The sequence below is a fragment of the Hetaerina americana genome, unplaced genomic scaffold (assembly GCF_022747635.1).
Source record: "Hetaerina americana unplaced genomic scaffold, ioHetAmer1.1.p SCAF_4, whole genome shotgun sequence".
Taxonomy (NCBI): Eukaryota; Metazoa; Arthropoda; class Insecta; order Odonata; family Calopterygidae; genus Hetaerina; species Hetaerina americana.
In genome coordinates this window covers 5973028-5999603 of record NW_027286985.1, presented here as the reverse complement: position 1 = coordinate 5999603, position 26576 = coordinate 5973028, and the positions used below count along the sequence as shown (strand labels likewise).

The window sequence follows — 26576 nt, the reverse complement described above, 5'->3', positions numbered from 1 at the left end:
CATACCCTTTATTGCCCTTTCTATCTCATCATCGAGTCTGTCAGGACCTAAGCTATCTTCATCTACATCATGTTCATTTTCTATGTCTAACCTTATTAGCCTAAATTCTTTACCATACAGTTCTTCTATATATTCCTTCCATCTCTCTTGGATCTTTTTTGTGTCAACTATTATCTTACCCGACTTATATCCATTTATTATTAGCACAGATCTTCCCTTCTTACTTCCTGATAGTGATTTAAGCTTGCTGTATAGAGGACCAATTTCATCCTTCCTCAGCAAAATTTCCTCTGCATGCACCATGCTTCTTTTGCTTTATTTCTTGCCTGTCACAAATTTTTAGTTAACTCTTTGTGCTTCAATTTGCCTAGCTCTGTGTTAGCATTCATCCATTTTCTTCTCTCATCTATCTTTGTAATCATTTCATCTGTGATCCATAGTTTTCTTGTCCTTTTCCCATTAATGGTTCCTATAGTTTCTTTTGTGGCTTAGATATCCACTTCTTGATGCATTCCCATTTTTTTCGATAGTAAGTAGCTCTTTACCGTCATCCATGATTTTCTCTACAGCCCGCTGATACTCCTTTCTTGTCAATCCATTTAATGCTTCTGCATTCCTTTTCCTATCCTGCCGCCCCTGCCTTATCTTTTTGAATTGGAGGCTACACCTCATAGCAACTTAATTGTTACCTCATATTATTTTTTAAAAACAGTATGCATTACCCTTGTTTATAAACTTGAGATTGACATCCACCAATGCAAATTGAGAGATAAAAGGGATATTTCTGTTTTTCTTTGATGTAGTGAAGTAAACAAGAGTTAATGCCTCTCTGAAATTGGACTTCCTTTATCAGCCACAATAATATGCTATGTGTTTATTTTAAATTGAGTTGAAAACATTCTCTTTAGGAACTCCTCTCAATTAACCAGAGGATATCACTGGTTGTCAACTATATAATTCTCAACTGTCCAAATATATCATTGTAAATGTATCAATATAATATACAGTAGCGTATTTCCTATTAATAGTAGTATTGGTAATTTATCAATGGAAGAGCTATTGTTACTGCTGTAAATGATTTGACATTATAATGTTTTTATGGAGAAGTATTTTTATCATTGTGTCAAAAAACTTATTTCAATTCGGTCCAATATTGAATACATTTGCTGCCTCAAGCTTAGTCTTATTTTAAAGTGAAAGTAGCTATGCTTTCACTGCTCTTATTTGATAGATTTATTTTTATTTGTACTCACCCAAACTTCATTCCTTAGGAAAAGATTGAGATCATACAGAAGAGGTGCATTGAGTTAGAGCATCCACTGTTGGCAGAATATGATTTTAGAAACGACACTGTGAATCCAGATATTAAGTAAGTGTTATTGCATTTCATTGTAAATGACTCTTGGAATGCCAAAGAGTAGATGTATCAACAATGGCATTATTATCAAATTAAAATATTAAAAAAACTTTTGTAGGTACTGTATTTTCCGATCCATTATATGTGGGCATAGGATGCATTGTGATTTTTCAGGTTAGAATTTTAGAAAAATTCATGAATCACACAGGAAAGGATCCAAGTATTTTCACACTTTGCATGGAGAAAATGAAATTGAGGCATGGCAACAAAAATAGCAACTCTATAAATGTTTATTCATCGTAGAACCTCAGAAATTCATCATCATGTCTGCTGAAATCATACATGCAGTTATTTTCACTGGAGTTATCTCTTTCCTTGGACAGTATCATCATCACTTCCATCCAGTGCATTGTTAATTCCACGTATTTGGGAAGACTTTATGATAGCCTCATTTTTAACTTTCACCCACTCATAAACACTAGAAATCAATGGCTGTTTCATTCTTCCTGTGTGGCACAATGAGCTGGTGCCTCTATCTATTTTATCCACTCTTGCATAGATTCCACGGGTGGTTTATTAAATGAAAATTGTAAATGCTACGACTGAGAAGTTAATCCATTAGGAATCCATGAGAGGATGACTGTTTTCTGGGACTTAAAGTGATCACACACCAACAGAGACGCTTTCTTCCGAAGATCACATGTCTTTGTTTTATTCTATAACCTTTCTTTTGTATTAGAGTGACTATTTTAATACTCTTGTATTTCTGCTATGGATAAATTAACTTATGGGTTGAATTACAGGGTGCATTCCAAAAGTAATGCAATTGAATGTCCTGCGCCGCTCCTATTGGTCAGAGTGGGATCAAACTACTTGGAGTAGGTGGAGGGAAGTAATATATGCCGCAGAACCGGGCTCAGTGCTCTCCAAGCTGTGGAAGCGGCAGGACGTCAGTTATTATGTCTCTGTGTGCTGACCATGTCATGAGAAACCAACCGAGCAGAAATTTCAAGTGAGCTTTTGCAATGTATTGAAAATGAATGTTATTTGGACAGCGTCGTCGCTGGTGATGAAACCTGGGTTTTTGAATACGACCCAGAAGCAAAACACCAAAGCTCTGTCTGAGTGGCATACCGACCAGGCCCCCAAGCCCAAAAAGGCAAGTATGAGCAAAGCAAAAGTGAAAACAATGCTCATTGTCTTTTTCGACAGTAAAGGAGTAATCTATAAGGAGTTTGTTCCTCAAGGAAATAGAGTTAATGCTGCCTACTATGTGTATGCGCTGGAAAGACTCCGGAAAAGGGTCATCAGGACGAGAAAAGACATCTCCGCTACCTGGCAACTCCATCATGACAACACGCCTTGCCACAACGCGCTACCAGTCCTTGAGTTCCTGGCCAAACACCAGGTCCCAACGCTGCCCCAATCCTCCTATAGTCCTGACGTCACCCCAGCAGACTTCTTTTTGTTCCTTTGGATTAAGGCAGCCCTGAAAGGAACTCATTTTTCATCCATAGAAGAGATCTAATCTGCGATGATGAAGACCTTGCGAGAGGTCCCCGAAGATGCCTTCCAGGGCGCATACCAGTCATGGCAGACTCATTGGAAAAGCGATGTAGAGGTCCAAGGGCAGTACTTTGAAGAATTTCAAGTGTTTGTGCCAATGTGTCCAATAAATTACTTAAAAAAATAAAAGCATTACTTTTGGAATGCACCGTGTATATGTCTACACCATGATGCCGTGCCGGAAATTATTGTCATTATTGGTAATCTACCAGTACGGTTGGTTTTGGATGGACAGAAGCTACACATAAGTCCCATGTCTCTCTTAACAAAACACAATCCAACACCCCATGCCTATTGCTAATTTTCTATCTTAGCCTAAAATAATTTTCTAAAAACTGTAATCACCGTCTTCCCGTGATTTATTATCCAGTTCTTAACATGTTCCTCAAGCTGTGGCCATGTAGGAGTATGTGAACAAAAATATTTTCACTCCTATGTGCATTTACTTAATCAATCTTCTGCTTGCCCCATTCACATATCATCTTCTCAATCCGTTGGCCAAATTTTCTTTCAGCTGCACTGTTTCTGTTTTCTGGAGCGTAATTCATGACTTAAAGTTTGAATGCATTACTGTATGACAATCTTCTCTTTTTAGATCCCATGAGGTTCTAGTTTCAACTTTTCATGTCTCAGGTTATTTCTGTATGTAAAAGGAGGTGTGTACACCGAATAGAAAGGGACATTTTATGTATCAATACAAACAACAACACAGTCATAAAAATTATGGTTCAGTGCCTGTAGACACTCTTGAGTTTACAACAAGAGATTCAATCTTTGAGCCGAGGGGCAACATCCATTAGCCAAATACACATATCTTTTCACAGCAGCACTACATGTGAGAAGAATTAAACTTCCTGCTTTGTACATATTTATGATTTATATTGGACAATTTTTTAGCAAGTACTGTCAAGGAAGTATTAAAGCTTTATTGCTTATTACTGACTCAACACACTGTTATTATTGACATTTGTAATAATGTCAGCCACTTTATATGTCTGAGGAGGGACAAAATGCTTAATATGTAGGAAGTATTTCTACTGGCAAATGAACTTGACTTATAGGATAAAGTCGTACCCATATACCCTTGGCTCATAAGACGCAGGCTGGTTTTGGAGCACATTTTGGAGTGAAAATAGGGCATCAAATGGGCTGGGAAAGGTGATATATCTGAAAATAAATTATAGAGGGGAAAACTTTTCCTGTGTGATGGATCCAATTCTTTGATGTATTTTTCTAGAGATCATTTGTAATTTCAGCTTCTACCAGAGAAAACTTGAAAAATTCTTGGATTTGATTGATTTATATATATGTATTAGCTTTGTAATTCATTAAAAAAATTGTTAATTTCAATTCATGTATCAATATTTTAATTCAAGTAGATTATTATAACAATTGACAAGATTTTTATGAGATATTTATCGCATCCTATCTTGGGGTGTTCATTGTCAGGAATGAATTCAAGTTTTTAATTTATTTACACAAGTACTGTGATACATTCTCTCTTTCCTTTTTTTTTTCAGTATTGATTTAAAGCCCTCAGCTGTGTTGCGGCCATATCAGGAAAAAAGTCTGAGGAAAATGTTTGGGAATGGTAGGGCTCGCTCTGGGGTCATCGTTTTGCCATGTGGTAAGTTAAGGCTCTGTTAGCATTGTTGTGACCTATGGGAGATGCACTTATTGTATTCTCCATTTGATATGGCTAATTTGATATTTAAGGTCATCGACTAAGAAGCAACATTAGGAAATGAGTATCTTCAGTGACAGTTAATTTTGTGTTTACATTTTGTCTTTCCATGAGGTAATGTGGTTATTGTAGTTACTCGTGCTGCCAATTTATATGGTTGCTGATGATGGATCCATGCTGCTTCTGGCAATTACCATCGCGTAGGTGAGTTGATGGACAAGTGTTTTGCCCCCAGTCCTGGAGGGGGCGGAACAGTTACCGATCTACTCACCTACGCCAGAATTCCCTGAAGCAGCATGGATGCATTATCAGATGGACATTGCGGAAGCCTAAGAATAAATTTTATGGTTACTTTTTCCGATAAGCCATTTCTAAATCTACTCTTGCAAAATTAAAGGAATTGATAAAGGAGTCAGCAATGGTTCTCACCAAGCCATATTTTTACAAAAACAGTAATCTTAAAATATTAAAAACTTATGTTTCAGGTATGATATGGTAGAATATCATATTTAATTAAAATATTAATTAAACGTTAGGGTGTCGTATGAAACAGAAGTTTCTTGAATGTTTTTAGGATCCTATATAAATGTATATCCACCATTTCATAATAGATAGATGGCAAATTGGAGGTACATTTTCAACAAGTTCTTGAAAATATTACTTGTCACTATGGGAATAGTAAATCAGTTCTTAAAGGCATAAAAACATGTTTCATGCATTGTTTCTATCCTCTCCTCCCTACACTTCCACCTCCGTTTCATGCCATCCAGTATCTTAAAACTTACTCATCTAATGGCTTCATTATCAACCTGAGTACCTGGAATAACTAGGAATTTTCTTGGCCTATTTTTTATGCCTTCATGAAATTTGCTTAGGCAGTTTCTTTCACAACCCTATCTGGCACTTCTTTGTCTTCTTGTGTAATCTTTGTCATAGTCCTGTCTTGTGTCATAGTCCGTTTTTTCCATTCTCAAAGCACTATTCTCAAAATTATTCAATTCACTCATATGATCTATGGTCAAAAACAGATATGGGAACCAAGTGATACTGTATAAATTACAGATTCAGATGTGATGGAACTGTACTGTAATAACAGGGACAAAGGCTATTACAATTTTCCGCTTGATAAAGATTTATTTCCTAATAGTGTTGATGTACTACATCATTTTCAAGTGAAGTGCTCACTCTACAGAGTCCATTGTACATGTTAAATGTAGGAGTTGGGAAAACTCACCTCTATATTTAGTATACTACCTTGATCAAAAATTTCCCGGAATTTATTCAGAAAATTAAAAATACAAGTTTATTCATCTAAATCTATATTGTCCCCTTCAAAGTAATCCCCATCGACTGCAACACACTTATGCCAGCGCTTGATCCAATCCTCGAAAAATTTTTTATATTCGGTTTTCGGTATGTCCATCAGTGCTTCCTGCGATTTTTCCATTACTTCCTCTCGGCTGCTAAAACGCGTTCCCCGTAATGGTTTTTTAACTCGATTGAACAGAAAGAAGTCACAGGGAGCCAAATCAGGTGAATTCGGTGGCTGTTGGATGGTATTTGTTGCATTTTTCGTCAAAAAATTACAAATAATGATAGCACTGTGCGACGGTGCGTTATCATGGTGCAAAATCCACGCCGTTTTCTGCCCACATTTCTGGTCTCTTTCGGCGAATTGCTTCACGCAAACGTCTCATAACGCCCAAATAATACTCTTTGTTTACTGTCTGGCCTTCTGGCAAAAATTCATGATGCACTACACCGTTGTAATCCATGAAAACCGTCAGCATTGCCTTCTTTTTTGACTGAAAACGACGTGGTTTTTTTGGTCTCGGCTCATTTGGTGAACGCCATTCACTTGCCTGATGTCTGGATTGCGTGTCGTACTCATAAACCCACGTCTCGTCTCCAGTAATGATCCTTTTGATGAATGTGGGATCGGATTCAGCCTCGCAAATGATGTCTTTTGCGACGTCAACACGGTCTCTTTTTTGCATGAAATTGAGGTCTTTTGGCACCAACTTTGCTGCTACACGACGGAAACCCAAATCATTAACCACAATGTCTTGGGTGGATCCATAGGCAATGTTCAAGTCCTCCGCTATTTCTCTGATGGTTAATTTGCGGTTATTGACCAACATTTCTTTTACTTTATCAATTTTTTCACCGACTTTCGATGTCGATGGTCTGCCACTGCGTTCATCATCTTCGATTGACTCACGACCACTTCTGAACCGCTCGTGCCACTGGTAAACGACCGTTTTTTTAAGAGAATCGTTGCCGAAACACTTTTCCAACATTTCCAACGTCCGTGCGCCACTAAATCCGTTTTTTACGCAAAATTTAATACAAGTTCGTTGTTGCAAATTTAAATCCATTTCTGAAATTGTAAAAAATCGCCAACACACAAAGAGATAGATGTACTCTTGGCTACGTAACTTTTGCAAATGTCAAGTTATGACACTAAGATTTAAAGGGAATATCAACAACAGATGTACCAATTTAACAAAAAAAACAGAACTCAAATCGGAACGATGGGAGCGCCACACGGTGGTTATTCCGGGAACTTTTTGATCAAGGTAGTATTTGTTCTTCATGATTATCCATATCTACCCAGTCAATATCCAGAAATAATTGGCATGATAGCAATATGTCATGTTACATAATCTTACCCCTGATGTGAGTTAGAAAAATAATATTAATACATGTATTGATGCATACTGAGGATTTTAATAATTTATTCTGATTTCTGTAAATTGTTTTTCTCCTTTGAAGTTTTCCAGAAAATATTCATAATTGGCTTTAATTCAATGTTTAACTTAACTTCTTTCCCTGACTTGACCAGGTACTGGTGAGCCTGCAGTGGGTGAATTGAAAGAAACCTATGATTTAAGAATATCATTTCATAAATGGCAATAATCTTGTTACTTGCATGTACACGTTACTCATAAAATATTGTTTAAAGTGTAAAGTAGCATATGCTACGCCACCATCATTAAAAATTATTTACCTTGTGAAATATCAGGAGCTGGCAAGAGTTTGGTTGGAGTTACAGCCTGCTGCACTGTGAGAAAGAGGGCTTTAGTCTTGTGTAACTCGGGAGTTTCAGTGGAACAGTGGAAGCAGCAGTTCAAAATGTGGTCGACTGGTAATTAATGTTTTTTTATAATTTTTAGCTGATAGTTAAGAACTTAATTAGAATGTCAAGGTGAGGTTTTGTTCAATTCCTTGAATAAATAACATTTTTACCATAATCATCTTGGAAACATATTTTCAATAAGTCATCCATTTTTGTTTATACCTCTCTACTCTCAAATTGATGAATTTTTTTTGTTTTTACCACACAGCTGATGACAGTATGATCTGTAGATTTACGTCAGAGGCCAAAGACAAGCCAATGGGTTGTGGGATTCTTGTGACCACCTATTCAATGATAACCCACACTCAGAAGCGTTCTTGGGAAGCAGACCAAACGATGAAGTGGCTTCAGGATCAGGAGTGGGGAATAATGGTCCTGGATGGTGAGCTTTAAACTCTTATTGCTTCCCCATTGTGGATTTTCATGCATGAATGTCTTGGAAATTTCATCTTTGCCAACGTTTAGTATTTAGATCTAAGAAATTAAAAAAAGATTTGCTATTTCCATATGTCATTATATCTTTTTGAACATTTATTTTAAGGTTTCATAAGAGCCCATTTATATAAAAGATTTATAATCTATAAATAAAATGTTTTTATGAGAAAAATGTGTATAGATTATAAAATATAATCAATTTTCATCCACTAGTATTATAATATGAAATAATATAAATATATACACTTTTGCAACATTCAATTTATACAAAAATGTACACTGAATGTAGTTTGTTAGAGTCATTTAAGGTAAACCTTGTCGTACAAGACTTATTATTAGCAGTAGTCTACTGCCTTGGGGCAAGTTTTTGGTGGAATCTGTTGCCAAACACTAATGCACTCATAAGTATTAATTATCACGACACAAAATATCCTTAAACCCTGTACTACCTATTGCAATACCACATGCATCAGCTCTGTGTACTTTCTACCTTCATTCATTACATTCAAAATGCCTACTCTTTTCTTCTCTCTCAATCTCTTTCTCAGCATTATTCCCTCTTTGTCCACTTTCAGCATCCAATTGCCTGTCTTCTCCCGCCAGGCCTAGAATTTCTGTCTTGATTTTCGTTTTTTTTTTCCCATTTTATTTTCTCCATTCTTCTACACACCCATATCTCAAAAGCCTCTAAATCCGTGCTTACCTCTTCCTCCGATGGCCAGGTATCTGAGCATCCCAAGATTACCCTCCATATTAAAGTTTTCACTAGTCTTTTCCTGTATGCCTTTACTTAAGGTACCTGCCATCAATTCCCATCCCTTTGTTAACACTCCCCCTTACCTATTGGAATCCTTCTTTCTATGTCCTTCATACTTTGCTCACCCTCCTGAACATATTCTAAATGGGTGCGCTGCTCTGTGTATTATTTTATGCTCACTAAGTTAAATATTGATCTTAACCTTCCTGTTTCTTGAGAACCTCCAAACCTCTATTTTCATTTGAATGATTCTCCCTAGCCAATAGAAGCATGAAAGCAAACTTTAAAAATGTACTCTTCCTGAAATCACTTTCCCACTAACCTAAATTTTACACATGTTTTCACTGATCCCCTCAAAAATATCAGTTAGAGATTTTACTTAATTTTGTGTCTCCCAAAGTCACCTCTCACGCTGTATCTGTGCAAACCCCACTTTAGCTTGACTTCATCTTTATCTTACTTCCTATTCCGCCATTTGCATTTGCAGCTGAGGCGAGAAATAAAATAGCCAATGGTGAAAAAAGGATGTTCAAAAGTGTCCTTTGGTATGACACCTATTCCACCATCCCCTCCAAACATTCTACCAAGCAGTGTAAAATCATCCATTTCTTCAGTTGTATCTCCGACCCTCCCTTACCTTAGCCTCACACTGCAGTCATCATTCTGGTTCTGCTCATCAAACAAGACTATATACGTACATTTTGGATTCTCATATTCACTCTCAATTGCATTAACTCTCCTAATAATTTTATTTTATATTGTGTATTGTTTTTTATGTGTTGTATTTTATAATTACCTTTATAGAGGTACACACAATCCCAGCAAAAATGTTTCGACGAGTGCTGACTCTGGTACAGTCTCATTGCAAGCTAGGACTGACTGCCACTTTATTACGAGAGGACGATAAAATTGCTGATCTCAATTTCCTGATTGGGCCCAAGCTGTATGAGGCAAATTGGCTTGAGTTGCAAAAGAGAGGCTTCATTGCTCGAGTTCAATGTGCTGAAGTGTGGTGTCCAATGACATCCGAGTTTTATCGAGAATACCTAATGTGCAAAACTCAAAAAAAGCTGGTATGTCTGCTTAACCATTTCTGGGTTGCATGAAGGAATATTTATTACTCTGATCTTGTCTTGTTCTTGTGTATAAATAAAAGAGCAGTATTTTTCTCTGGATCAGCATTTTCCCTTGAATAAATATTTTTCCCTTGAATTGGTATTTTTGTAATTATAAGGCCATTCCGTTAAGTACCCTTTCATTTTTCTAACTTGATCATAAGATATGCAATGCAATGGAAGTATGCAACCATAAAGGTTTCTGCTACTTTTTCTCTCTGTGCAGAACATGAAAAATTATATTGAATTACGTTAATTATATTGAAACTATGTGTTTGCATCAAACTTGTGTTGTAACATATCTTCACAGATAACATATTGTCATCAAAGCAACTGACCTCTGAGTAATACAAAATAATAACCCATTTTTCTGTCATTTAGAGCATAGTTTTTGTCGTGTATATATTTGAGGAATTGCATGCCTATTCTTTTTCAAAAAATACATTTTTGGTAGTTTTAAAAAGCATTTATGGTAATGTAAAAGTTTGATATAATTAATCATGATTTGATGTGTGCATAAAATTACTTAAATAACTTGTAATTAATAATCTCTCTGTTAATGGTAATGTTGATTTCTACTAATAACAGGTTGATCATTTTCAAATATTCAGTCTAATCTTCATTTTTACCTGGTCTGAATCAAGTTCAAATATAATTTAACATGATTGTCAGGGCACTCCTGAATGATAGATACATTATGTGTAGCTATTGTTTTATTTGAATTCAGAATTTCATTATTATTTAATGAGTTAAATGTGTTTAAGATATATTAAGGTTTTCTTCTTGAAAGGGCATTGATTAATTTATATGAAAAATGTCTACGTATATTTAATATATTGCCAAATGTTATTGGTTTGTTTATGGATGGCACAGAAGGTAAAGTGGAGTCCCTCTGAAATGCCAAACTATTGTGACCATCAGGGGAATAATTGTAATTCTCTGATACGGCAGAGTCCAAAATATGTCTGCACTCACAAAAGCCATCTCGCCCACACACAGCAAAATCAAACATGGTGACTGCTCTGATTTCAGTTCAGGTACTATATTTGGGGAAACTATGGTTATCCCGTTGGTGTGGTTGGTTCCAATACAAAATTTACTCAATTTAACTAACAAAACGTAAAATGTTCTTCTGTTTTTTTGTAAATGGGTATTTTAAAAGGTCAGATAATAATTAGTTTCCTGTAAGCGCACACCCATTTATTTCCCCGGAATAATTCAAGTCTTGCAGATTTTGCAGTTACATATATTTCTAAGGGATGCATTGATATACATTTCCTTAGGTTTAAAAATTATATCAATAATGAAACACATACTGCTTGAACTGCATCATATTAGCAATTCAATTGGTGTTGATTTGCTACTCATTTAAATTTATTTTTTTTCAGCTTCTCTATGTCATGAACCCAAATAAGTTCAAAGCCTGCCAGTTCCTAATTAGATACCATGAAAGAAGAAGTGATAAAATTATTGTTTTTTCCGACAATGTCTTTGCATTGAGGCATTATGCTGTAAAAATGAATAAGCCTTTTATTTATGGGCCGACATCTCAGGTAAGCATCTGAGTATGTTTTGCAGAAGTATTTATTTAGATACTAGTGACTTTTTTCATATTATACATATACCGAAAAATAAGTTTAAAATGAATTTCCTTTGTATTCCTTTCATTTCAATTACTCATCTACAGTAATGCTACTCCGCTAAACTTCATTGCAATCACTGGCTCAATTGCATGAAAAATACAGTCTTGAAAATCTATTTTCTGTGAAATTTTTCCCTTAAATATTTGCTCTATACTCTGATCACAAATTTGAATACAGATCTCAGTTGTATATTCCACTGTGTGTATCAAAGTATGTGATTGAAGACATCTGTGGTATTTTTATTTGTCTTTTTGTATTCATTTTGGATATCTTTAAGTATGAAAATATGATATTTTTAGTGATAAGTGATAGGCAGATCATGATTAGGACTAATTGTCTATAATTTGAATCTGTGAATTGCCCCACTATAATTCATAAGGAGAGATGAGACTTGATATATTTGATCAAAAGTCTAATTCCAATAGCATAGGATGTTGGTCACAGTGAATATTATACAGCTTGGAAGTCGTTGAGCCTTATTTTTCACTTGAAACACGGAGAATTTTTTTCTCTGCCATTGAGCTGCGAGCAGAGTATCTTTCAGTTCCAACATTTTGTCGAAATTGTTATTCCATTGACTGCAAAGTTAAGATTAAGCAATAATGATAGATTTTTTGATTGAAGAAAAAATATATCCTCTAAGCTATTTATTAGCTTTTGCACTCCAATAATATCGGCTTTTACTTTGTAATGATTTGTCTGCTGTAAAGGGCTCTCGTTTCTTTTAGCCTTTTGGAAGACAAAACGTGGGAAGGCCCAGAAGTACCCAGCCTGACCTAGAGATGGCGGTATTTGCTTGAAAAATATCACTGTAGTAGAAAGTATGCAGTCTCTAAAGCATATGTTTCGAGTTTGAAGACACCAAGTTGTTTAGTATTTGTTTGGCAGCCATCAATAGTGAATGTTTTCAGTGAATTTGTGAAAATTGAGAATATTGGTCATCGTTATGTGATACAATACTTTTATTTGAAAGGCCTCAGCCCAACCAATATAAAAACTGAACTGAATTCTACTCTGAGTGAGTCTGTTCCTTCGTTTACAACCGTAAATATTGGGTACATGCTGTCAAGACGAGCATTGCATTGGTTGACCAAATGAGGTGATGACTCCAGAGATGTTGAAGAAAATCCACAAAGTGATACTGGATGATTGTAGACTGAAAGTGTTAGCAGACATAGTAGACATTTCAAAAAGTGCGGTACATCGCATATTAACTGAAAGTTTGGACATGAGAAAGCTATGAGCAAGATGAGTGCCGCGTTTGCTCACACTTGAGCAATAACAAGCGTCGTGAAGACGTTTCAATTGAGTGTTAGCAAAGTTTCACAGCAACAAAACAGAATACTTTTTGCACTGTTTTATAACCATGGATGAAACAATGGCCCATTGATTCACACCCGAGACAAAAGGGCATTCAAAACAAGGGATTCAAATGGGAGAACTGACTTCAAAGAAGGCAAAGACCATTTCATCTGCAGGCAAGGCCATGACATCGGTTTTTTGGGATGTGTGTGGGATAATTTTCATTGACTATCTTGAAAAAGGAAAAACTATCAACGGCGATTTGCGCGTATTATGCAAACTTATTGCGACGCTCAAGCAAAGAAATCAAGCAAAAGCATATGGCTAAGAAGTAAGTGTTGTTTCCTCTAGACAATGCACCAGCTCACAAATCCATTATTACAATGGCCAAAATTCATGAATTTAAGTTTGAATTACTACCTAATTCACCAGCTTTAGCCCCCTCGGATTATTTTCTGTTTGCAAACCTGAAATAATAGCTCGGTGGTCAAAGATTTTTGAACCATGAAGAAGTGATGTCAGCAGTTAATGGCTATTTTGAGGTAATAGACAGTTCTTATTGTAAAATGGGTATTGAACTTACTGAGCAACACGGGAAAAAGTGTATATAGCTGAAAGGAGATTATGTTGAAAAATAAGTACATTTTTTCCAAAATTTTTGTGTTTTCTATGTTCGGGTACTTCTGGAATTACCCCTGTATTTTTCCCTCCCGTCAAAGGAAGATTGTAGGGGATTTCTTTTATCAATTCGAGAATACATATGAGATGTGGGGAATGAGAGAGCATCTGAATTTCCCTGTGAATTGCGATGCCATACTCCCCAATAGAGATTCCATGAGCACGTCTCCCGCCTTTGTGGAGCCGTTATTCGTCATCACTCCACAGCGTTGAGGCGCGTCAAATCCCGTGCCAGTCAGCTGGAAGTAGGCAGAATTCAATCCCTCGAGCTCTGAAGCCGAGGAATGGTATGACAGATAAAAGTGAATCACGCCCTCTGTTGAATGTGAAAAGGAACGTCGGATAGCCCGATAAATGCTTTTGATAAAGGAGGCAAAATGCTGATTGGCCTGTATTCAGTGATTTTAGTTGGTGTCGATTTTTTTGGGATGGGACGGACGAGGGTGTGCTTCCAGAGCGAGGGACATGTCCCAGGTAAGATGGACCAATTAAAGATATGAGTTATAACAGGAAGCACATTGGGAAGTAATTTGTGTATAAGAATAGCTGAAATTCCTTTAGCCTAATCTGAGGAGGACTTGATTTTTTGAGGGCCTGGAGGCCTTGCATTTATGTAACAGGAGAAATGTTGAATGAGCTTCCAGCAGAAACTTGGGTTTGTCCAGAATTATACAATTTGTATAAGTATTAATTTTTTGCATCAAGATCGATTTCCGTTGGTGGGGTCGTGAATAAATGGTTACGATTGTGCAGAGAAATGTCAGCAGGTAGGGAGCGTTGACTTTTAATTTTGCCGGCACCAAGGTGCTTCAAGTTTTTCCAAATATATGATAGGGGCTCTATAGATATTAGGAAGACATATCTGATTTTGGAATTTCTGATGACTTGCTTAGTTTTGTTGCACAGTTTTTTTGTAGGCATTGAATACATTTTTGTTTTTATGTTTTTTAAACAGGCTATAGGCTGCGTAATGCCTGCACATCCATGCTTTTATTTCATCTGTTTTCCATGGGGAGCGTGGTTTTGACAGTCCGATTTTTCTTAATGGTACATGTTTGTCTCCTAGGTCATTTAAGAATGTATTAAATCTACTTTTTTATCTATGTCGTCGATGAGTTCTATAGACTGCCATAGAATGGTAGTAGCATCGGATACTAGGTCTTTGTTGTCTATGGACTTGAAATTGCAAGTAAGAATGAATTTCTGCTTAAATTTAGGACATCTGAGTATGTTAAAAATAATACATCATGCGTGGATATTCCTGGGCAGAAAGTTGCCTGTATGTTGTGATTTTGTTAGGGTTGGCTGTAATTTCTGCAATTAGTCATGTTGTTGATAAAGATGCGTGATGGGTAGGTTCTAGGGGAGGTATGCTAAGGCCAAGGTATGATATAGAGTTAGTAATTATTTTAGAGTCTTCAGTTGAGGGAAGAAAGTTGGCATTGAAGTCACCATCAATAATAGCATGGTCATAGTTCAGAATGTGGGAAGATAAGGCTTCTTCCAAGTGGGAAAAATAACCTACCTTGGGTGGGCAGTAAAATATGCCTAAAATTATATTTTGTAGGTTGAAGGTTATCTCTAAGAATGCTAAATCAGGTCTTTTGCAGTAAATGGAAGAACTTTTTGATATAATTTTGAATGAGAAATATTTTTCACGTAGACACCTATGCCTCCACCGCCCTTGCCGATATGATCATGTCGATAAAAGTTGTAGCCAGGGATGTCGACAGATGTGGTAGACATATGAGGCTTAAGCCAAGTCTCAGCAATTGAAATTGCATGAACATCATTGTCATGTAGAAGTTGGCACAATTCGTCAAGGTGTGCAGAGAGACTTTAAGCGTTGAAGTTAATTATTGGAAAAGAACGAGGGTGACATCTAAAAATGTCGCATAAGGATTTTTCTTGAAGGTACGTATCATTCATGTAGATCAATGGTTGAAAAGGAAAGACTTCAAGACGTATTTATTACCTTCAAGTTGGAAAGAGACGAATTTTGGTGAAAGAAGGTTTAGGGATCTGTGGAGGCTTTTAGGGAAGAATTCTGGTGCAAACGGGCTTAGGGGCAAAAAAGTTTGCTCAAATTGGCATTGGTATTTTGTAGGTATTTGGGTTAAATGTGGTCACTCAAGGTCATTATTGAGGAATTCAGTCTTGTAGGAGGGGCAAAGATTAGCGATGTTACCTGTGGGGGTCAAGATATTTTGAGTGGGAGGGCATCCTGCGGTGATGGTGTTGCTGGGAGGGTATTGCTGTGAGTGTCCATCCGTGGGGGTTAATTGTAAAGCCAGGGCATAATAAAAATTTTTATTTCTATGCCAGTTGGTGCTCATAGTAACTAATACGGATTCATTTAGCTAAAAAATCTCTTTTGCATGTATTGTACGGTGTATGTTCATAATATAGGCTTACTGTCAGTTCCAGCCAACATGATTTATTACTATTTATTATTTAACATTTATTATTTGTAATAAATGTGAAAGTAATTTCCTGTTAATCTCTGAATTATTGTGTTTTGTGAAAGGAAAGCAAAGGAGAGTATGAATTATTCAGTGGCCTACCGCTTTAGGCCCATAGATATACACAGAACACATTTGGAATTGGCTACTGCTGAACCGGAGGGAATCATTTGCCATTGAATTTCACAATTATTGATGAATTGTATGTTTAAAATTAATATGGTCGATCAAAAATACTCAATAGAGTCAACAATTTTTCAAATTTCATTTTGGGTGATCCCCAATATTATTATTGATTTATCCTTAGTGTAAATAGCCTAGATATGCCATTTCTATCTCCAATTACTCTGCTTTATTGCCGTTGTGTTTTATAATGGATTGCGTTTGTTTTTCAGAGTGAGAGAATTCAGATATTGCAGAACTTCAAATTCAATCCTAAAGTGAATACAATATTCGTGAGCAAAGTTGCAGACACATCATTTGATCTTCCAGAAGCGAATGTTTTGATTCAAATCTCATCACATGGAGGGTCTAGGCGACAAGAAGCTCAGCGTCTTGGCAGAATTTTGAGAGCAAAGAAAGGCAAGTTAATGTCATTCACTCAGCATCAGTATCAATGCTCGGACAATTTTTGGTTTGGCCATTACGTCTGGATCCATTGTTCATCATGGGTTTATCAATTAATTTAAGCATTTCCCTCCGTAAGGAACTAAAAATAACACTTGCCGATTGAACTTGGCGGGATGAAAGAAAGTGATAAATACAGATATTTATATTCTGTTCCAAAGTTAGGGCTATTCCCCTGCTGAAAAACATTATGAAATTATTGGAAGAATATAAATTAGATGCTTAGTCAAAACATTCTGGGGCTGATTGGATGAAAAGCAAAGGGCTGTCACTTGGTGCATTTGCTGTTGTCCCTTTGTAAGTACAAGTGTAGTGCGTTCTCTTCTGTATCTGAGCGCCGAGTCAGGTGTTTCTGCCCAAAAAAAATAAATCTATCTTTTACACCATGTCAAGAAACCACTTTGAATTTCTCTAGAGTTCATTGCGCTCTTAAATCGGGAATTTTAGCCCCTTCTTCAATCACAGGAATCAAGCAATTAAAAGGTCTGATGAATGGGGAGTGTGTGGGGTGAAAGCCATTTTGTTTCTGACTAGAAACAGGTCAGCTGACAATGTGGGAGGAGGTGCTGTCAGGATCCAATCCAGTGCTTCCTACAACTGCGGTTTCTTTTAATGTACATTTTTCCACAATCTTCTGAAGACGTTCTTTCAGCAATTGTTTACCTTTTGTACTTTCTCACTTTGTGGAACTAATTCCTGTTGAAGAAATCCCATCATATCAAAAATATCCTTCCCATTATATTGGCCCTGTTCATTCATATTTTTTTGGTCTCAGCACGTGTTAGCTTTTCCATGAAGGAGATTGATATTTTGTCGTGGGGCCATAGCTGTAGATGCATGTTTTTTCCCCTGTTTTCTAGGAAGGTAGGGCAATATTTGAGTGTTTCTTTGAGCCTGAGGCAAACACCCAGATGATATTGTTTTTTATTATCTCTCAATACTCTAGGAATGAATTTTGCTACTTTTTATGTCATATTCAAAATGTCAGACTGAATATGATGAACCAAACTGTGAGAGATTCCAATGCTAGCCACAGTGTTGTCTACTGTTATTTGCTCCTATTGGTGGTTGCTTAACTTGCTCCACACTGTTCATCGTCAAATGTCATCTTTCACTTTTTAAAGCAAAAATCAAACTTTGAGGAAAAAATGAGTTTCTGTAGGTGTTTTTCCAATCTTGGAACAACATTCATGCTCTTTCAAATAATTCAATTTTAAAGTTTAAAGCAAGTCTGAGCAGGCATATCCCTAAAAGGTCATGAATGGTAAAAGACTAAGAAGTTGCATTTATAAACTTGGGTAGTTGAGTAAACAAAGGTGTATAGCCTAAATTATGCTTCATGCAGGCGCTGGAAACTGGCCTTTTGGTAGATTCCTGTGGTTTGTTACTTCGGATGAAAGTAATAGTTTTTTGAAACTCTCTGTATGGGTTGTATTTACAAAGTTGGGCTTCTCACGGTGCATGTGCTCTTGAGTTTTTATTTTTCATCGTTGTGTTTGCTTCTTACGATGTTGTCATGCACATTATAAATGGCTTTGTGATATAATGGAGAATATGAATACCATGATGAAATAAGCTCTGATGCAAGTCATTCGTGGGCAGTGCAATGTCAGCAGTAATTCCAATTTCAAAGCAGTTGGGGAGGTAAATGCCAGTTCCACAAACTTAAGTTAAAAACCCTTCTTAGGCACAACAAATCCACATCATGATGCAAAAGGCTTTTAGGCTTCAGCAAGCTTGCAACTGCAAGTCAAATTATTACATTCATTTGATTTGATTGAGAAAAAAATCCTGGAATGAATCCTTAAAAATGACAAGATCTTCTGCTCTAATTTTTTATTATTTGTGCATTTAACATAATCAAGTTCATGGCAGCAAATATTTTAACTCGACATGCCCTTGCCCCTACCTCCGATCTGCCTACACAGCTTTGAGCAGTTGGTGTTATGTGTGCATTGGTTTTCAGCAAATTCATGGAAAAATGCATGTGAATAGTAGTGTTGCGGGAACCCTTTGAGGTATAATGGTAACCTTGTACCTGTAAGATGAAGATGTTACCCGAGAGGAATAAAGAAACAAGCACAGGGTGAAACAACCTGGGTTGTAGTGAAGTTATTCAAAACATGCAGTTGTGTGCATAGTTATCTTTTTCGTTCATTCAGTACCTCAGTTACTTCGAAAAATGTAAAAGCATTTACTTCTTATAACAATGGTTGATCATTTCATTTTGGTGAAATATACATTTATAGTCAATTTCAGTACTGTCCAGTTCATTATGGAATGATCTTGCTGTTTTAATAAGAAAGAGTATGTTAAAACTTGTGAATAATGCCCCTTTTTGATAGTCTTAAGGAGGTGACTTTTCAAATTTGTATGATCAACTGGGTTCATGATTGTTTTCTCTGTTATTCCAACAGGAGCCATTGCGGAAGAGTACAATGCCTTTTTCTACACCCTTGTGTCACAGGACACCATTGAAATGAGCTACTCACGGAAGAGGCAGCGCTTCTTAGTGAATCAAGGCTACTGTTACAAAGTCATTACCAAACTAGCAGGAATGGATGAGGTATGTTATAAGAATTGCAAAGTGCAAAAATTTCTTCATGCGTTGGTGAGGGTTAAACTTATGTAGCTGATGCTAGAAGTTTTGATCATCTATTCATGTGGAACCTTGTGCTGAGCCATGAGCACCATCAGTGCAAGGGTTTTTTTCCAATAACTATAGGTGTTGCCCTCGGGCGGGAGATGTCAATTATATATATGTAGATAGAGGTTTCCTACACCAAATTAAGCTGGTAGAACTGAAATTAGTTCACATTTTTAGTCGCTGCACTGAGTGGATAATGTTGCCATCCTGTAGGCCCCTCAAAGGTTTTTAGTTTGGGAAGCAATGATAATACAGCTAAACATATATATATATAAATATAATACAGCTAATTTAGTCTGGTGGTATCCATTATTGAAATAGAAAGAAAGACTCGTACTTTTCCACAGATTTTATTATACGGCACAACGCGTTTCACCGACTTGCGGCATCATCAGGTACAAATTTGCAAAACAGACAGAGCAAGCATATATACCCTCAGGACAGAGTGGGGGCGGGGAGGGTTGGAAGGATTTGAGGGGGGTGGGGGCTCGCAGGTGCGTTGATGGATTGTTTTGACCATTTCCAGGCTAATTTCTCGGAGAGGAGTGGGGAGGGGTATGGGAATAATTGCTCATTACAAAGTGTCGCGTTGGGGTTCAACTGCCTACCCACCTCACTCAAAGCAGCCTTCTACCCACCCATAACCCTCTCCAAACTTCTAGCCAATGGAAAAGACACCCAGGATAGCCTTCTCAAATCAGGCATTTATAAACTGAAATGCGAGGATTGCAACAGCGTTTATGTCGGTCAGACCGGCAGGAATATCAAGTTACGAGTCAAGGAACACGCTAGGTGTCACAAAAATCAGAATAACAACTCTCTCTTCGCCAAGCATTTACTAGAATTCGACCACAGCAGTGACTTTGTCCCAGAGATATTACACACACTCCCAAAAGGATTAAAAATGGACGCTCTCGAGCAATTAGAGATTAGAAGGCACTTGGTGAACCCCAACACGACACTTTGTAATGAGCAATTATTCCCATACCCCTCCCCACTCCTCTCCGAGAAATTAGCCTGGAAATGGTCAAAACAATCCATCAACGCACCTGCGAGCCCCCACCCCCCTCAAATCCTTCCAACCCTCCCCGCCCCCACTCTGTCCTGAGGGTATATATGCTTGCTCTGTCTGTTTTGCAAATTTGTACCTGATGATGCCGCAAGTCGGTGAAACGCGTTGTGCCGTATAATAAAATCTGTGGAAAAGTACGAGTCTTTCTTTCTATTTCAATAATGGATCTCAATTACTTCCACGAAGTGAAGCCTGAAACAATAGAATATAGTCTGGTGGTAACCACCCATTGTATTGCCCTCAGCAGAACTGAAACTTTTGATTAAATGGTGGCAAATGTGGCAAAAACCATTACACTTGCTGGCTAAGAACAAGCTACTCCTTTAATGTTATCATTTTTAAGGATTTTCATGAAAAAGTTACAGAATCCATGGAATATCCTATGTCATCATTAAAAGGATGGCTGTAAAAATGTAAAAGGAAATAATGAGTTCAAAAGCTTGTTATTTTCTTGGAATATTTATTGTAGTGTTCCCTTCCAAAATATTCAAATTCATAAAAATATTCCATAATTGTCTTTTTAAATATGAAATTGAATTCATTTAATTTGCGTGATAGTGAATTTTTCACTTCTTCGCTGAAAATTAAGTGTTTTGGATGAGTGGCCTACTTTTTGGTGTGTTGTGGTATTTCATGATTATGCTCATTCAGCTACAGTGCTAAATGGATTTTTCAATGCCATTTGTTATTTAAATGTTCCTGGAATTGGAGGTGGTTTTCGTGTGTGTATGTACATGCTAGTATGACTAATATTGGCAATAATACCTCGTGTTCACTCCGAAAACAATTGAGCATCATGTTATGTGGAAAATTAAGTAAATCCCTTCCAAAAGTCAGTTTCTATGTTGATATTACGTTGTGTGATGTAAGCACACATTTCTCCTGCCCTGGACTATCTGAAAGTACTTTGAGGAACATTTCTTAGAAGAAGAAACAGGAGTGGAAATGTCCTGACTGCCAGCGATCACGGTCAATGTTTGATGATGAAGCTACTAAGAGGGTTGATGCATATTTTCAGCCTAATAATGAAAAGACAGTAATTTATTGTTGAAAATGGCATTATTGTTTTTCGAAGTATTCTCCATGATAATCAATATACACTTTGGCATGCGCTCGAACCAATTTTCGTAACACTTTTTTCCATTCCGATGGAGGTACCTCCAAAACATGGTTTTTGAATGCTACAATGGCTTCTTCAGGTGCTGAAATACGTTGGCCATGCAATTTTTTCTTGATAAATGGGAACAAAAAGAAGTCATTTGGTGCTTAATCAGGGCTGTACGGAGGATAACCCATCAATTTGACATTTTGGACCATCAAATAGGTAGTTGTATCAGCTGATCTGTGAGAGCTTGTACTGACATGATGAAAAATGATCCTTCTTAGTCCCTTCTTTTTCCGTATTTCACCATGCACTTCTGGCAAACAAATGCTCATGTACCATTCAGAATTCATGGTTCTACATTGATCTAACGGTACGGTGCCACATGTCCAGTTATTCCAAGAAACAGGCAATCATTTTCTTCAATGTGCTTCGTGCAGGAATCACTTTTGTTGGATTTAGCTCGTCTTGGAAGAGCCATACAGTGGATTACTGTTTTTTTTCGGGCTGATACACATAGATCCAAGATTTGTCACCTGTGTAGATGTTATACCCAGCTCTTGATGCACTGCGATTGTATTTGTCGGATGAATCGCAGCAATGGCATGCATTGGGGTTATGTTCGTTAGATAGTTTGTGTGTGCAAACAATCGTTTTACTTAGACAAGAATGATATAAGTATTGGTTTCCAAATTATGAAATACCATGAAAAGGAAACTACAGAGCATATGCCGCACTCGTTAGACATGATAACTTCTGCTTTGGAATTGTTTGTAAAAAGTGCATATCTTCAGAGAATTTGATTCAATGATTCAAAAACTTTCAAAATTTTGAATTTAGTCTCTTTTTAAACATTAATTTTTAACTTGTAAAAACACTTTTTTTAAATTTATTTTGGGACGGTGAATGTTGTCATGTCACATTTATGGTGCAAAGTTACCCACAGTCTCTGCTAACTAACGACTCGTTAATAAAAATGGACATTGAAAACTGAAAATGTGTGCTTTGCCATAAAATCAAGATGCTAATATATGATGTATGGAGCAGTTAGAAATTTTGAAATGTGTCCGTTGGAAAGATGATCTTGCCAACGAAATTTTGTATCCCTCCCACTCCCCACTCCTAGACCTACCACTCTTCTAAATCAAAAATGTAATTCTCTTCTCTTCCCAGCTACATTGTAACCTTTTTACCCCTCCAACCTCCCTCTCTGACCAACCCCCCCCCCTCCTATGATCAGAAGGTATATATAGCCAGCGTGCTTCTATGAGGACCACCTGATGATGACGTTCAGCGTCGAAACCTGGGTCGTGTTTTTAAATAAAGTGCGTGGAATTACAAAGTCAATTATTTCATTACATTTCAATATGATGTACATTAATTTACAAATATTGAATCTATTATAATATTGAATAACCACTGTGGGTACCTGGCGTGGGTAGGTGTCTCTCTATTGCTCTATTATTTCACGTGTAAAAAATAGTGCAATAAACTGTATTACATATGTATTACTCCTACCAAGATTGTTGTTACATCATGCTTCCACTATATTTTTGCTACTTATTAATGAATAGCAAATTGCTTTTGAAAAGAATGGAAACAATGAAAGGTCAAAATTCATAATAAATATGACCATTATATTTTCACATAGAGCAAATAGAGTGTGAATCCTGCTACTTAATGCAAGGTGCAACATAGCTAGAAAACAGAAGAAATAGTTTTTGAGTGATTTTCTTTGCTAGGAAAATTTCTTACCAGTATGATACGAGGGTCATCCGGAAAGTAGTACCCGTTCGTGAAATAAAGACACAAAAGTAAATATTAACAAACATAAAAAATTTTATTTGAAAGAGGATACTTTAAACTACTTCTCAACATAATCTCCAAGCAAATTAAGGCATTTGTCATAACGTGTGACAAGTTTCTGTATTCCTGCTGCATAGTCCTTCGCCGCCAGCTCATTGAGATACGCGAGGGACCCATCTTGCACAAATTTTTGCATAATGCAGATGGTGTTTAACAATTTCATGAACAATTGTTCGAGAAACATTGGGAAAATGCTCACAGATGTCATCAATTGTGACGCGCCGATCGTTCCTCACGAATTCGTCAACTGAGCTCACCAGTTGGTCTGTAATGACAGACGGTCTCCCCGAACGCTCATCGTCGTGTGTGTTCCCCCTCCCCATGTTGAAGTTGCGACACCACCGCCGAACAGACGACTCGTCCATTACATTGTCTCCATACACCTCCTTTAATTGGCGATGAATATCACATGGGCGAACGTTTCTTGCATTGAGGAATTTAATCACTGCCCTCACTTCACAACTGGCGGCGTTCTCAATTTTTTTAAACATTGTAAACAATCACAGAAACAACACAGGCAATGCTAGCGTCACGCAACTTGGCTCAGAGAAGGCAGACAAGCCACTGAAGCTATCTGACCTCGTCCAGTGGCTACTCGCGTCGTCAGCACTTCATGCGGCACGAACGGGTACTACTTTCCGGATGACCCTCGTAGTTTTCTTGAATTTTTCTTGTGACTGATTGTCAATCTTTTTTGTTGCCAGTAAATGGCTGGTTATTGGTTAGATCTATCATTATTGTGTGAATATAAATTATGTTATTACTTGTATGTGCTGTAAAAGGGTCTTTTAAAATGAATATAAATATGAGTGTACGTTTAAGAGATAGAATTAGATCAACATTTTTCATAATACTAAAAAGTCGACCAAGAATAAAAAATTATCCCATATATTTCCCATAAAATTATGGCATGAGCTTATACTCATGTGGATGTCTTCTGACAGGAGGACCTGAGTTACAAGACAAGAGAAGAGCAGGGCCAACTTCTTCAGCAAGTTCTAGCGGCCAGTGAGATAGATGCAGATGAGGAGAGGATCCCTGGTGAGGGACCTAGAGGAGCACCTGGGGTAAGCATTATATGTCACAGCAATGCCTGTGGTATATTGAACATTAATTGTTTAAACTGTATTTTCATTGACGTTAAATTTTAAAATTCCTCTGTTCATTTCATAAAATTTTCTTAGAAATAAAAATGAAATGAAAATTTGCCTTGTTGAAATATTATTAATAATATGCATCTCATATTAATGGTTGGAATTATCATTAGAATTGCTTTCAAATTAGTGTAATTTTCACTTTGTAGGTAACTCGTAGAGTTGGAAATATGAGCTCAATGTCTGGAGCAGATGACTCGGTCTACTATGAGTACAAGAGGTCATCCATGAGTGGAATTAAACATCCATTGTTCAAGAAGTTTAGGACTTAGAGATCAGACTATTTATCTGTTGTCATAATTTGTGATAAATTTGAATAAATGTGAACTTTGTCTAAGATATAGATATTATTTTATTATATCAGAAAACCAGAGTGCATTGCATTCTAATGGAAGATTTAGCAATGAGAAAGGTGTTCCAAGATGATACCTACGGTGCCGTCGGAAGACTGCTTGTGTGACAATCTAATAAATGTTCTTGCTTTGGGAGAGAGGAATGTTCCAGTGGATGCAATTTTTCTAGATTTCATGAAAGCCTTCAACTAAGTGCCTCATAGTAAACTGCTCGCACAGCTAGAAGCATATGGCATAGATAAAAATATCCGGGGTTGGATTAAACACTTTTTGAATGGTTGGGTACAAAGAGTAGTCATAGCTGGAGTTTGCAATAGTGGTTACTTCAGGTGTATTATACGACCTCTTTTATTCCTACTTTATGATAGTGACATTGACTCTGTAGTTACTAGTGAGGTACATTTATTTGCTAACGATGCAGTTGTTTACTGTGATATCCGTGATCCTGAGGACAGAGGAGTTTTTTCAGATGACCTTAATGCTATACAATGCTAGCGCGATACTTGGCATATTATAATTAAACTTAAAAAAGTGCTTTGTCATACTTTTTTTTAAAAAAAGCAATTCCCTCAAGAGTGCGTCCTGGATCGGGGACAGCAAAGTGGAATGTATCGACTCAATTATTTACTTAGTTGTTACACTCACTCACGAGCTCTGGGTGAAACACATGCTGGGAATATGTGGACAAGCTAACAAAAGGTTTGGATTTATGAGAAGAATATTGTGTAAGTGTGATGAAATGGTCAAAGAGAAATGTAATCTGTCGCTGGTTTATAATATGCTTCAGGTATATGGGATCCTCACGACGTTGGGTTTATTGCCAAATGGGATCGCGTGCAGTGTAGAGGACCTAGATTTATAAAACATTTTTATGATACACTTGATAGTGTATCCAAATTATTAGAGTAGCTAGGCTGGGAAGGTTTAATTAAAGATTAAATCTCTGGCATTATTTGGAATGACGTCTCTTTAGCAGTGATGTTGAAAATGTGTTATTACCCCTATTGTACTACGGTAGGAGAGACCATGTCAATAAAATTAAAGAGATCAAGCATAGAGCTGATAGATTGATGATTTCATTTTTTTCCGCGAACAATTAAGGATCAGATTAACATTTGAAGAGCAGAAACAAATTACTAAATGGTCAAGCAAACTAATTCATCAGAAAGTATAATAGTCCCTGATAATTCTAAATTTCCAAAGGCAAGCATGGATTTTTTTGTCTGTGGAAAGTCTAGCCTGGATACGATGAGGAAGATCTATAAAGTTTTGAGATGGGGAGATATCTTTGTAGGGGAAAGAACATTGTAAAAGTTATTATTATTGTGTTGGGAGGTATATGTTTGAGGTGAAGAGATCATTTGAAGTGCACATTCATGAAGAGTGGGAGAGAAGAGGAATGCAGCAATAAAGGGAACTGGAGAAACATCTCTCTGCAGAGGAAGGAGGGTGGAAGGTTAAGAGGGGTTTGATAAACTACAAGTAACTGCACGTGAGTATCCTTTAGTAGTCTTGAAAAGGAGTTGAAAGTGCATTCTAATTAAAAATATAAAATATATTATTTTAGATTTATTATTTGTAAAATGATATTTGGTACATGAATTTCTTTCACTTCCA

At 36.8% G+C, this 26576-nt stretch overlaps 1 protein-coding gene across 1 annotated transcript in view; it reads left to right on the top strand.

Annotated features, from left to right (window-relative positions):
- The window catches only part of hay (ATP-dependent DNA helicase hay), a 29877-nt gene extending 4930 nt beyond the window's left edge, over positions 1-24947 (top strand). Inside the window, exons 8-17 of the mRNA XM_071590463.1 lie at positions 1272-1369; positions 4444-4550; positions 7633-7755; positions 7955-8128; positions 9743-10011; positions 11442-11606; positions 16534-16720; positions 19183-19331; positions 24397-24519; positions 24756-24947. Of these exons, the coding sequence (XP_071446564.1) occupies positions 1272-1369; positions 4444-4550; positions 7633-7755; positions 7955-8128; positions 9743-10011; positions 11442-11606; positions 16534-16720; positions 19183-19331; positions 24397-24519; positions 24756-24878 (1518 nt within the window). The 3' untranslated portion in view covers positions 24879-24947. The remainder of the gene's footprint in view (positions 1-1271; positions 1370-4443; positions 4551-7632; positions 7756-7954; positions 8129-9742; positions 10012-11441; positions 11607-16533; positions 16721-19182; positions 19332-24396; positions 24520-24755) is intronic.
- The last annotated feature ends 1629 nt before the right edge of the window (positions 24948-26576 follow it).